General features: G+C 37.4%; 1 protein-coding gene across 2 annotated transcripts; it reads left to right on the top strand.

Annotated features, from left to right (window-relative positions):
• Positions 1–2623: 2623 nt before the first annotated feature.
• On the top strand, positions 2624–9611 carry LOC131245395 (uncharacterized). 2 transcript variants are annotated; one of them, XR_009170871.1, is made up of 7 exons: positions 2625–3254; positions 3423–3499; positions 3626–3662; positions 4111–4315; positions 4412–4868; positions 5210–5658; positions 9098–9611. XR_009170871.1 is itself a non-coding variant. In XM_058244835.1 (6 exons), the coding sequence occupies exons 1-6, from the start codon at positions 2948–2950 to the stop codon at positions 5582–5584; spliced, it is 1458 nt and encodes a 485-aa protein (XP_058100818.1). In that variant the 5' UTR covers positions 2624–2947; the 3' UTR covers positions 5585–5848. The 2 variants fall into 2 exon arrangements, 1 of the variants encoding a protein (XP_058100818.1); XM_058244835.1 differs by lacking the exon at positions 9098–9611 and having other exon boundaries at positions 2624–3254; positions 5210–5848.
• Positions 9612–12358: the final 2747 nt, after the last annotated feature.

Here is a 12358-nt window from a genome sequence, read left to right as displayed (position 1 = left end):
AAAACTGATGGAAGGGAAGGATTTCTCACAAACATCACAGTGGGCCCCATCTTAGTTCTCAGCGCAGGATCTTCCTGCCGAAGGCTTTGGCAGGAAATCTGCATCCGCTGGCGACGGGATTGGGAAGGACGCGGATTGGCTACTCCCCCTGCCACCAGCCAATGGCTCTGTGGGCCCCAACACGATTTTTGTGTTTCATCCATTCCATGCATCTATTTTTCCATATAATTTTATTATATGAGACCAAAACCGAAGTATATATAAATCTCAATTGGACCACATTAAAGAAACAGTGTTGAATGAACGTCGACCATTAAAAACCTTTTGGGGGCCATAAAAGTTTTGGATCAAGCTGATATTTGTTTTTTCCCTTCACCTGTGCCTGTATGATCTAATTAAAAGATTGGATGTCAAATAAATAGTAGAGTAGGCCTAAAGATGATTTTAATGGTGGATATCCAATCACTATTGTTTTCCTATGATGTGGTCCACCTGAGATTTATATCCCTCTCAATTTTGGTGTTCAACCTAAAATGATCTTTAAAAATAGATGAATGGAACGGATGAAACAAATACATCATGGTGGGGCCCACTGAGCACTGACCATTAGCCACGGGGCTGGGGCTGGGGGAGTAGCCAACCCTTTTCCGATTGGGAAGCGGATTGGCTGGTGTATTGACTTCAGCAAGTTTTGTAGGTCCCATCATGATGTATTTGTTATATCCAAACCGTCCATCCATTTTGCGAGCTCGTCGTAAGGCATGAGCCGAAAAATAAGATAGATTTAAAGATAAACTGGACCACACTGCAAAAGGCGGTGGAGGATTGAACGTCTATCATTGAAACCCTTTTGGGGTCGCAAAAGTTTCGGATAAATATGAAATTTGTTTTTCCTCTTCATCAAGATATTTTTTGACCTTATGAATAGATTGGATGGAAAATAAACGTTATAGTGGGGCCTACGAATTTTTTAACGGTGAAAATCATTATCCTTTTGGTGTGGTCCATTTGAGTTTTGGATATGATTCATTTTTTGGATAATGCTTTAAAATGATCTAAAATTTTTGATGAACAGTGTGGATATAATAAATACATTATTGTAGGGCCATGCAACTTTGATCTCCTTTGAACCGTTCGTACAACTCGGACATGGAGAAGCGGCGGCGCTTGTCTTTTGCACGACATATATTTACACCAGCTATATAGCTGGTGTGTGGTATAGAAACGTTATAGTGGGCCTATATTTTTGTTTTCCCTTCATCCATGCCCTTATGATATAATGAACAGGTTGGATGACAAATAAACATCATTGTGGGGCCTAGAAAGGTTTCAACGGTGGAAATAATATTAAGTACTTTATAGTTTATTTGAATTAAATAGAATAATTATATTTTTATTTAATAAAAAATAATTTCTTTATAATGTAAAACATTTCGAAAGGAGATAAGGGCAAATGTGTCAAATTAACATATTTTGGACATTTCAGATGTTTGTTAACAAACAAATTATTTCAAATTCAATACTTAATTTTCAGATTTCATTCATAATTACCAAACAAGTTTTTTGACTTTAGATTTCAGATTCAGGCTTCAGATTTCAAATTGAGCTTCAGATTTCAGATTCAGGCTTTAGACTTCAGATTTAACAAACGGGGCCTAAGTACAAATCGGTGGAAAAGAAAAGAAGAAAAAATCTTCAAAGAATAATAAGCACATAATTTATTATATGATTTGCCTTTAAAACAAGTATAAGTATAAAATTACTAGTTTAAACTAATCTTTTATTTTGAAGATGGTCATTAGGAGTAACATTAGAATTCTCGCTGCGTCATCAATGCAGGAACCACCGAACAATGTACATAACCATGGAATCCAAAACCGATGGATCCTTTTCAAAGGATTTTTCGTGATTTTTTCTATTCTTGGAAGTTAGAACCAAAACTTGAAATAATGGTACAATCACGATAACAAGGCTGGATGATGTGGCACAACAATAGTACATTGTTATAAAATAGTTAATAAAACCTATTTTATTCAAATTTGTTAAATGCATGTCATAATTTAATTTTTCAAAAAGATATCTACCAAGTGAGAGAATATCCATTACATCTATGTTTTGCTGTACATTTTAACAACAATAACAATAATAATATATATATATATATATATATATATATATATATATATATATATATATATATATATATATATATATATATATAAAATAGAAATTTTATTTATAAATTTTATTTATAAATTTTTTTTTTTAAAAAACAAGGTTAAGAAGCTCCCATCACATATGGATCATATATACATGTGTCCTGTCCTATATGTATGCTCCCAATCCTCGGTTAGGTAACACATGCATGTTTCATTTAAACCGTTGATTTAGGTCATGTAAATGTTTATTTCTTTCTACATGCGTAGCCCATTTGATCAACGGATGGATTAGGAACATTCGCGTGAAAATAGAGATATGATTAATTTTCAGGCCGGACCCAGGCCCAACCAGTTTTTGGTGCTGAGCATTACCCCGGCTCAAATCAGGTCCACTGCCACCCCTTACTATTACTATTATTATTATTATTAAATGAAACGAAGGGGAGCCAGCTTGTGAGGAGATTGAAGAGAGTTGAGCCGTCGGAGGTGGTGGCTACATGCGGAAATGCAGCAGATATGCCCGACCTGGAAAACGTTGCTGTCATTAGGGCAAGTGTCAACCGTTAGATCCCCTCCCATGTATTTGTACTCCCTATTTATCCCATCCATCTTCTCCCTCTTCTCTATTTCTTTTCTTCACATACAAAGAAAAGAAAAAAAAAACATTAGTCAATAGAGAGAATACTCTTCTTCATGGCCTCCTTTTTTTATTATTAATAAAATCATTTTCACAGAGAGAGAGAGAGAGAGAGAGAGAGAGAGAGAGAGAGAGAGAGAGAGAGAGAGAGATGGTTGAGATCTGTGAAGGAGAGAAGAGCGCCGGGAGCAGCACCGAAGGCGGGAGCAGATCCCCCAAGAAGATGCGGGCTCTTGACTTGAATGAAGAAGCTGGAAGCGAGGAGAATGACAGTGGGACAGAGGCGACAGCGGGGACGGGTGGAAGCTCCAGCAACACCAGCACTACCATGGAGGGCGGCAGCGAGCGGATGGCTACTGTCAGGCAATACGTTAGGTCGAAATTGCCGCGGCTCCGGTGGACCCCTGATCTCCACCATTCATTCGTGAATGCGGTTGAGAAGCTTGGCGGTCAAGATCGTGAGTAGTCCTTGGCATCATCAATGGCTAAATTTGTTTTCTTCTTTCGCAGTTTTTAGTATTTTTCTAGTAATCTTTTTGCAGATAGAAAGATTTTCAGTCTTGAGTGGAGAAAAGAAGAGATTTTTTTTCTGAATTTTATTGATTTTGAGTTTATGTGTGGTGTAGGAGCAACTCCAAAGTTAGTACTTCAGATGATGAATGTGAGAGGCCTTAGTATTGCACATGTGAAAAGCCATTTGCAGGTAAGAGGATGAAAGACAAGAAAAAGAGGCTCCTCTTCTTTGTGGTGAAAATGGTTTCTTTGGATTAATGGGCTGATTTGATTTCCTTTTCCTTTTGCTCCCCTAATCATGCATTTGCTGAATCAGATGTATAGGAGCAAGAAGCTTGACGAATCGGGGCAAGGTAAAGCTCTAATTTCTTCATATTCCTTTGATTTCTTTTTTCAGGATTTTTTCTATTTGTGAAAACTGAAAAGGTGAAGTACCATAAAGATTTGGGAGAAAACCGTTCCATAGAAGAAAAAATAGAGAAATGAGGAGTAGTTTGAATATTAATTTTTTTTTTTTTTTTTCCTCTGGAAGAGAGAGACCTATAAGCTTAGTCACCTGTTTATATAGCTATTTAAGCTTAAATGATTGAAAGAAGAACCAAGGACAAGCTGATTTTGGTATTCTGCAAAGAGTACCTAAAAGCTGAAATTGAGCTTCCATCATTTGCATGAAAAGTAAGGAATATGAAACAATAAATGATTGATTATTTTTTTTCTGTTTTTGCTGAAATTTGTTCTAAAAGAAATGTAGTTCTTTTTTAATAGGAAAAAACTTACAAATTTGGGTATCTTTGAATACAGTTTTATCTCAATCAGAAAGGCCAATGCAAGGAGGAGATCGGATTTTTGAGATGTTTAATCAAAGAACAGCCTCTCATCAGCACTTTAGAAGCGAGAATGGGGACCTTTTCTCACCAAAGAATTTTCACGGGCGTGACCGCCTTTTCAACCTTTTGCAACCGCCTATCTCCCAACAACCACCTGATGTCAGCACCGGCCATTTAAGGTAGCCAACTGATCTCAAGAACATGAACCCATCGGAAGCTTCTTCATCTCCCAAACCCTAATTTCATCTAATTCGCTTTCTTCTTCCTCTTTCTAGACAACAAGAATGGTTTTTCAATCAGTATGCAGCAGTTGGACCCAGTTCTCGACCGGATCAAGGGCCAAATAGGGGCTTGATTCATAACATGATCTTGAGAAACAATGGCAAGCCATTGCCATGGCATCTATTCAATACAAAAGATGCTATCATGGATAATGGTCCAATCAGACCACCTCACCACCACCTTGAGGAAAAGAGGTGGGCCCCACATGAGATGGTCGTAGATCAGAAGTATACTGGCATTGCTCCAAATCTTCAGCGGATTGGATGTAGCTCCCAGCACCCATCATACCCGAATCCTGCGCTAGCAATTTCCATGGATGCAACCTATGGCATACAACCCTATGGTAGGATAAACAATAGAAGCAACATGCAACTTCACTCAAATTCACACGATTCTATAATCATCACCGACCGCTTCGAGCCCCAGAATAAGGCCCCAATTCAGCTAGAGGTAACATTTCCAGTCCTACCTAAAATCCCACTTAAGATATGATCAGTGTGGACAGGTACCTGGGTGACCATAGCGCCATGATCCTTGATGTTGTGATGGAATCTTGAGAAAGATATAGGAAGAACCTGCTCTGATACTAGTTGATGAAGAAATTAAGGTCCACACTCAGATCGATCAATGGTGGAGATTGGCATGGCCCAGATGCAGCCTACATCAGCTAGGCAGAAAATTTTTTCACTGTATTCATCAGTTCATGTTTCTCTATACATTGAGATTTTAGACTCATTAAATCCAACAAATTACATTACGCGAAACCCAAATAACTCTTCTTCTCCATGCAGCTATGGAGGCAATTGGCAATTAAGCCCATGCTCGCCATGGAAGATAGCGTTGAGAAGAAGGATAAGAAGATGATGATGAAAGAGAAGACATGGTTGCCCAACTTGCAGCTGAGTCTATGCCCCAATGTGGAAATGGAAAGTACTAGTGATGACGATGAAGATGAGGTGGTGGGCCATGAGAATGTGGATCGGATCAGTACTCCCCTCTCTCTTTCTTTATCTCCTCCTTCATCCAGGAAGCAAGCACAGCCAAGCGAAGATCCGGAGGATGCTGTAAGAAGGGAATTTCAGTTTCTAGAATCGGAGAGCGGCAGCAAGGCCGCATTTGGGCTGAGTACTTTAGATCTGACCATGTCGATTCGAACATTGGAGTGAGATCTTTCAAGTACTTGTCTCAAGGCCCTGGGGAGAAGTCCAACACATGGGCATGGATGCCCACAACAGCAAAGGTATAGCTAGTTAATCCTTTTAATTCGCACCCGGTGCATTTTAGCATTTCGTGGTTACAAGGTCATGCATACCATACCATGGCCATTACAGTCATCTTGTCATATGGGTCAGTATTAGAAGAACAACTATATTTTCTTTTCTTTTCTTTTTTTAAATGAAAAAAGCTTGGGAATGAGCTCCTACCTTTCACATACATGCCATATCAGATTAGTTCATGAATTAAAAAAGAAAGAAAGATTAGTTCATGAAAATACATTCTTTCTTTTTCTTGTCATAGAGTATTGACCATTCATACCCATGCATGCATCTACTGTACACATGCACCCTAATCTAGAACGTTCAGACCATGGGACCCACAATGGACGGGTCCTTAACCAAGAAAATTACTCCAAAATGATGATCATCCTAAGTGTTAGGTTGGAGGCCATCAAATGGATAATTAGAATGAAAAAGCTAACGGCCCATTCTCAAAAAATGAATGTCCACTATTGGGAGATCTAGAGCATTGAATTAATTTGAGTTCTGGTCAATGCCCCATCTTGACCCATGATCTGGATGGTTTGGATCAAGTTGTACATGTGTAGGAAAGCTCATATTCTGGTAGCATTTTGAATAACTCCTGTGAAATCAAAGCACTTGGACAGAATAGTATTTGAAAGAAGTAGATTAAGGGGGGTTGTATCATAAGATTCGCATTAATGTTTTTGTTCTTTATTTGGACTTGATGGAGATTCTATTCCTAACAAGAGTTTAAAAATTTTCCACAAAAATATTTTTGATAGAATAAAAAGCATAAATGATGGGTGAAATGGAAAAAAAATGATGACCTAAATTCTACTTCTTCAATAGCACAGGATATTGGTCTATGAGATGCTTTTAAATGTTTAGGATTGATTGGATATTTTGTCAGAAATGATCAAATACAACTATTTGTATACCATAGGACTCGGTACAACTAGTTTCATTGGATATATGTATGGTCCATGCAATGATCTGGACTAACCATTCATTCTGACCCACTCTTCACATATCGTAGTGCGAAATTGGACGGATCACTTAGTCCTAGAAATCCAATTAATAGCATACAAAAAGAAGAAGGCAAGATCATGCATAGGAATTAGGTCAATCATCAATTGAACTATGCATTCGGTGTGGCCCACCTTGGATTAATTATGACTCTAGAAAATCATTTTGGTGAGATGATTCTACAATTCTTATTTGTGGATTGGAATATGAATGGCTAATGTAGAATGTTCAGACGATTCGGATGGCCCTGATCAGGAAGGATTTTGCCCCAACGCCTGGATAAAGTGATCTGGGTGAATATAAGGTCTTGATGGTTAACTGTCCATGCATCCAATGCAACTAGTTTTGCATGGGCATATGGTAAACTATATATCTCTGAAGGCTGTAAACTTTTATTCCTCCACTTCCTCCTTCCAAATTTGGGAACCGGAAAAGTCACTTATTGGCTTTCAAGTTTGATATGCCATGGTAATTATATTTTTTAAAGATGTATGCGATTAGTTTAAAATATACAGTTACCAACTCGGATAAATCATTCATAATATCATAAGGCATCCAAGTAAGTCATGGAAAAATGTCCAAAATAGAATATATATATATATATATATATATATATATATATATAAACTTGCCTTAAAAGTTCATCCCATCTCAAAATTACATTTCCTCTCTCTCTCTCTCTCTCTCTCTCTCTCACACACACACACACACACACACACAATGCACAAGACCATTAGCAATATTATGAGCTCTTTCAATTTGGACTAGATATCTTAGCAAGAAGGTTAGCAATTATCACAAAGACAAGAGAAAACCCTTGACTAGATCTCTCTTATCCCAAAACATGCCAAAGGATATCAAATCTAAGCCACATTACATTTAGCAAGCAAATGTGCCTTTTGAGATGAAATTGACATGATTATTATAATTACTTATGTTGCCTATATATATAAACTTGCCTTAAAAGTTCATCCCATCTCAAAATTACATTTCCTCTCTCTCTCTCTCTCTCTCTCTCTCTCTCTCTCTCTCTCTCTCTCTCACACACACACACACACACACACACACACACAAAATGCACAAGACCATTAGCAATATTATGAGCTCTTTCAATTTGGACTAGATATCTTAGCAAGAAGGCTAGCAATTATCACAAAGACAAGAGAAAACCCTTGACTAGATCTCTCTTATCCCAAAACATGCCAAAGGATATCAAATCTAAGCCACATTACATTTAGCAAGCAAATGTGCCTTTTGAGATGAAATTGACATGATTATTATATTTACTTATGTTGCCTACAAACAATGAGTTTTGATTTTTTTTTTATTTTTTATAAATTATCAGCACTTAATTTTACTTACATTTTCACTCTCTCTTTCTCTCTCTCTCTCTCTCTCTCTCTCTCTCTCTCTCTCTCTCTCTCTCTCTCTATATATATATATATATATATATATATATATATATATATCTTTTTTTTCTTTTTGGTACATTTTAATTCATTAAAAAGAGTTTTCGCAAAGAATGGACATTTGGGCCACATGTTAACCTCAATTGCAGTTAACATTTTTATTTCCCGGTTATGTGACTGGAAAACATGAAAATTACCATTTTCATGATCCTTTAATTGTAAAGATATGGATAATCTTGATATTTTAGGTTTTCTTTCCATCTCCTGTTTTTTTTTGGCTGTGCAGCCACAATTTCGAGTCCTAGCCATCTTTTCTCTCCTCTTTAACATTTGCATATGTAAGGAAGTATTCACACATTAATTGTTTAGCTTTTAAAATGAATTGACATGCTGACATTACACATGATGTTCATAATTTTAGCATTTGGGAGACCTTGGATTAGATGGTGTTGATGGTCATGATCATTGGCCCAGTGCGGGGATTGATGTATAATTTGGATTTGAGATAGAATACATGGTTTGAAAGAACACAAAGTGTTTAGTTGTGCTCATTGGTCATCTACAAATTTGATGATTTTCTTAGCAAAAGCATCAACTGAAAGCTTTGGTTTAAGTATCTTCCCAGACCATATTGATTGCAATTTCTATCCAAATTCCACCAACACTGATGTTTAGAACATTGATATCATCATACAAACAATCGATGTCCATATTCCATGCTTTTCAAAGCCTCTTAAATCTAAATTCATGTTTGGATATATAGAATTTAAGGGAAAAGAAAGGAAATGAAGGATGTCCTTTGATGTAACAACATCCTGATGTTTGGATATCGATAGCAGAGAATTCCATAGTAATACAAGAAACTACATGACCAATATATCACTAGTACGAGCTTTCACTCACCATCCAAACAAGATCTGTAATGCTTAAATCCATTTTTTATCCAACTGGTAGAAATAATAATTTAGTACAATTAATGTCTTACCTTTTCTTTCCATTCCAGGGTGTATCTGAACATGACTAAGTTATATTGCTGCATTGGATTCTTCATCAACGCATTGACTCGATGGCATGCAATTCTAAGGGAATTCTTAAAATGAAGAGATCTTTCTTTAGTTACGAACAACATGCTTCTGGTGATCATGATGAGAACCTAAGCTAAGCATAGACTACCCCTCAAAGGGTTAAAGCAGCAAAAGCTTTGGCTCCACGAGAATCACCTGTAAGAAGCTACTTGGATTTGTACAATGTGTATTGTCTAGGTCATGTTTGGATGCAGAAGCGAATTGGATTTTGCAAAAAGTTTAATCAAGAGGAAATGACAAAAATCGATGATGTATTGTGGCATTTGAAATGATAAAGCATCCCTCAAGTTGTTTTTACATTTCTTTCAAGTCCAGCTAGAAAGAAATTTCAATGCACTGGACTTTACATTTTTATACACTCATACGCTAAGAAAAAGGGAAATTAAAAATAAAATAAAATCACAATGCAGTTCGATTGTCCATCCAAACGCACCCTTGGGGTGAGCTTCAAATTGGAACAAAGATGTCGATACCATTCTCCCAACATTAAAATTGAAGTATTAAATTACCCAGGTTCCACAGTCTAAAAACTCATCTTGACAAAAACTTTAAAACAAGGAAAAAAGAAGAAGAAGAAGAAGAAGAAGAAGAAGAAGGAAAAGGTTAATTGGGTCAAGACTCGATCAGTCCAGACTCAGTCTTGGGTTTGATCCAATCAACCATACAAGTCTCAAAACACCTTGTAAAACTCTGGCAAAAGTACTACTCTAAGGCTCTACGGTGGTTACGAGGGCTAGACTCTTATACATGTTAGCTCTCAAGGCCGTTAATTAAAAATTGGTGGCAACTCTTCAGCTGTGCACCTGGCATATATAATTGTACAGCAGTCCGTGTCCAAATTGTTGGCCTAATTTGGATGGAGTGTTACTCAAAAATTTATTATGAGAAAATAATAGCAATCATCTGAATTTCTGTTTGAATTTTGACTGTTTAGTATTTTAATTTTGACCATCCATTGGATTGGTAGTGTTGATGCAAAAATATGGGGACTTCAGCCGGGCCCTAATGGCTAGCTCTGAGCCCTAAGAACCTGTACAAGAGAAAGACAAAGGAGACCTTAGCTAGTGCAGGGGACCCTCCGATGCCTAAGTCAGGCTAGGAAACTGGGTTTATGTAGTGCAGTTTGGGGTTTAGAGTGTCAAATCTTGCATACCTGTTGCAATGGGTTTCTCTGGTATTTATACCTCTGGATCGAAGGAGTCGTGGCCATTAATCTCGGCACGATCTATTCCATCAAGCGGGTGTTATGCGTGCGCAGATGTTGGCCATTACCCTTAGATCGTGCACTAGATTACTCTCCCATATGCATTATTGAGTTGTATCTCTGAACGTGGTCTTCAGCCACGTTCTTATTCAGGCCAGTCCCACTAATTGATTCCTCGAACTCGGTTCTCCGAGCCTATGACGGGACTAACCTTGTTCAGACCTCAGAATCAATGCATGGCTCTCCGAGCCCATGGTCGGAACCCATGGTCGAAGCTCGCTGGGCATGCCCGTCTTGGTCTCTGGCCTCCAGGCCGAAGATAGGGTTTGGGACTCCGATCTAGGGTCATAATTCTTTGGATGAGAGTTCCAGTCGTCCGATCCAGGGCCATAGTTCTTCAGATGAAAGCTCCAGATGCCCGTGTGGCCCAGTTTACCTCTCTTCCATAACCTTAGTTTTGGAACCGTAGTCCTGAAGCATGATTGGCCTTGATGTAGCACTATTCTTTTGAGGCTGTACTTGTCGGTTTGCCTGAGTCGGCACTTATCGGTCCGGCTCAGATTTTCCCATAACAGGTAGGATTGCTTGCTCTTGTTGACATATGTCACTCTCCATTTTTACTATATGTCAAAAAAGACCCCTCTTTCTTTTATATTATCAAATATATCATTTTAACTTTCTATATACTGATGTTGCTATTCAATTCGGATACATGGCCACATGTGTAATGAATGATCTGATTTTAGTTAAACGTGTGTGAGTATCTAAATGTCAGGTGTGCCAACGTCATATTTGACTTGAATCGAATGAAATGACTTGTAACTTTAGGAGCTGAAATAGATAAACAAAGACTACATTTATGAAGATCAGTCCTTCATATATCTTTGGTTTGTTCATCCTCTGTTCATAAATACAAAGATAGAATTTTTTTTTTTTTTAAAAGAAGACCAGATTTATGAAGATCGGTCGTTAACCATCGATTTGTAAGATTATTAAATGATTTATGAAGGGGATGGTTAGTCCTTTGGATAAATTCTTTTTGCCTTGGAAGCAAAGATTAATTTTTCTTACAAGAGTGATAGCTTGATCACATTCCATGAAAAAGCAATATAAATATTAAAACAAAAAAAATGAAAAAAAGCCTTGATATTGATTTTATCAATCTACATATAAATGCAACACAATCGGCATATAAAGAAAAGTAAGCAAATTAGATTACCGACGAGGTCTAAAATGATGAAACATTTGTGGTCCTGGTGTTCTTCCATACCTTAAAATTGCTCACGAGATGGTTGTGCAAAAATTCAGATGGTCAAGAGACAGTTGTGAGATTTGGTCAGCAGATGGCCAGATAATTACCAAATAAGAACTCAACAATTTGAAAATTTTGACAATGAGATTGTGTATATTTAAAATTGAACTAGCTGGCTTGCCATGCAGTGCGTTGGATAGAAATGAAAACTAAACTAAAACTATAGCCAATGATTCCAAGTTTGCTGCACCATGGTATTGGACAAAAGTGGAGAGATTTGGAATTAAAATAATTGAGAAATGTGGTCAGAGGGACGAAAGATAAAGATAGGCAGCATTGAGTTGAAAATGTTATGTGATTGTATTGGCATGAGGCCCCAAGATCTTTTTTTGTTTGGCTTTTATAGGCTTGTGTGAGACAGTAACCATATGTAAAAGTACGTGACTTTCACAAGTAGTCTTTTGATTAAATAACGGCCTCATCTTTATGTGTTCTATGAGTCTTTCAGGCATTACACTACTGTAAGTGCTGATGCCTCTATCTTCAAACAACTTTCTACTCTCTGAGTTCGGTTATGTAGTCTTTGGGATGGTCATGTATGTTTTTTGGATGCAACTCTCTCAAAGTAATAGTTCTATATATTGTACAACACCTTGTTAAGTAATAGTCCAACAATGGTAATTCTTTAGTGAGGCCTCTTGCAGTTGCTGGTCACATGTCATA

This window comes from Magnolia sinica, chromosome 5 (genome assembly GCF_029962835.1).
Source record: "Magnolia sinica isolate HGM2019 chromosome 5, MsV1, whole genome shotgun sequence".
In the NCBI taxonomy this organism is placed as follows: Eukaryota; Viridiplantae; Streptophyta; class Magnoliopsida; order Magnoliales; family Magnoliaceae; genus Magnolia; species Magnolia sinica.
This window is presented reverse-complemented; position numbering and strand designations above follow the sequence as displayed.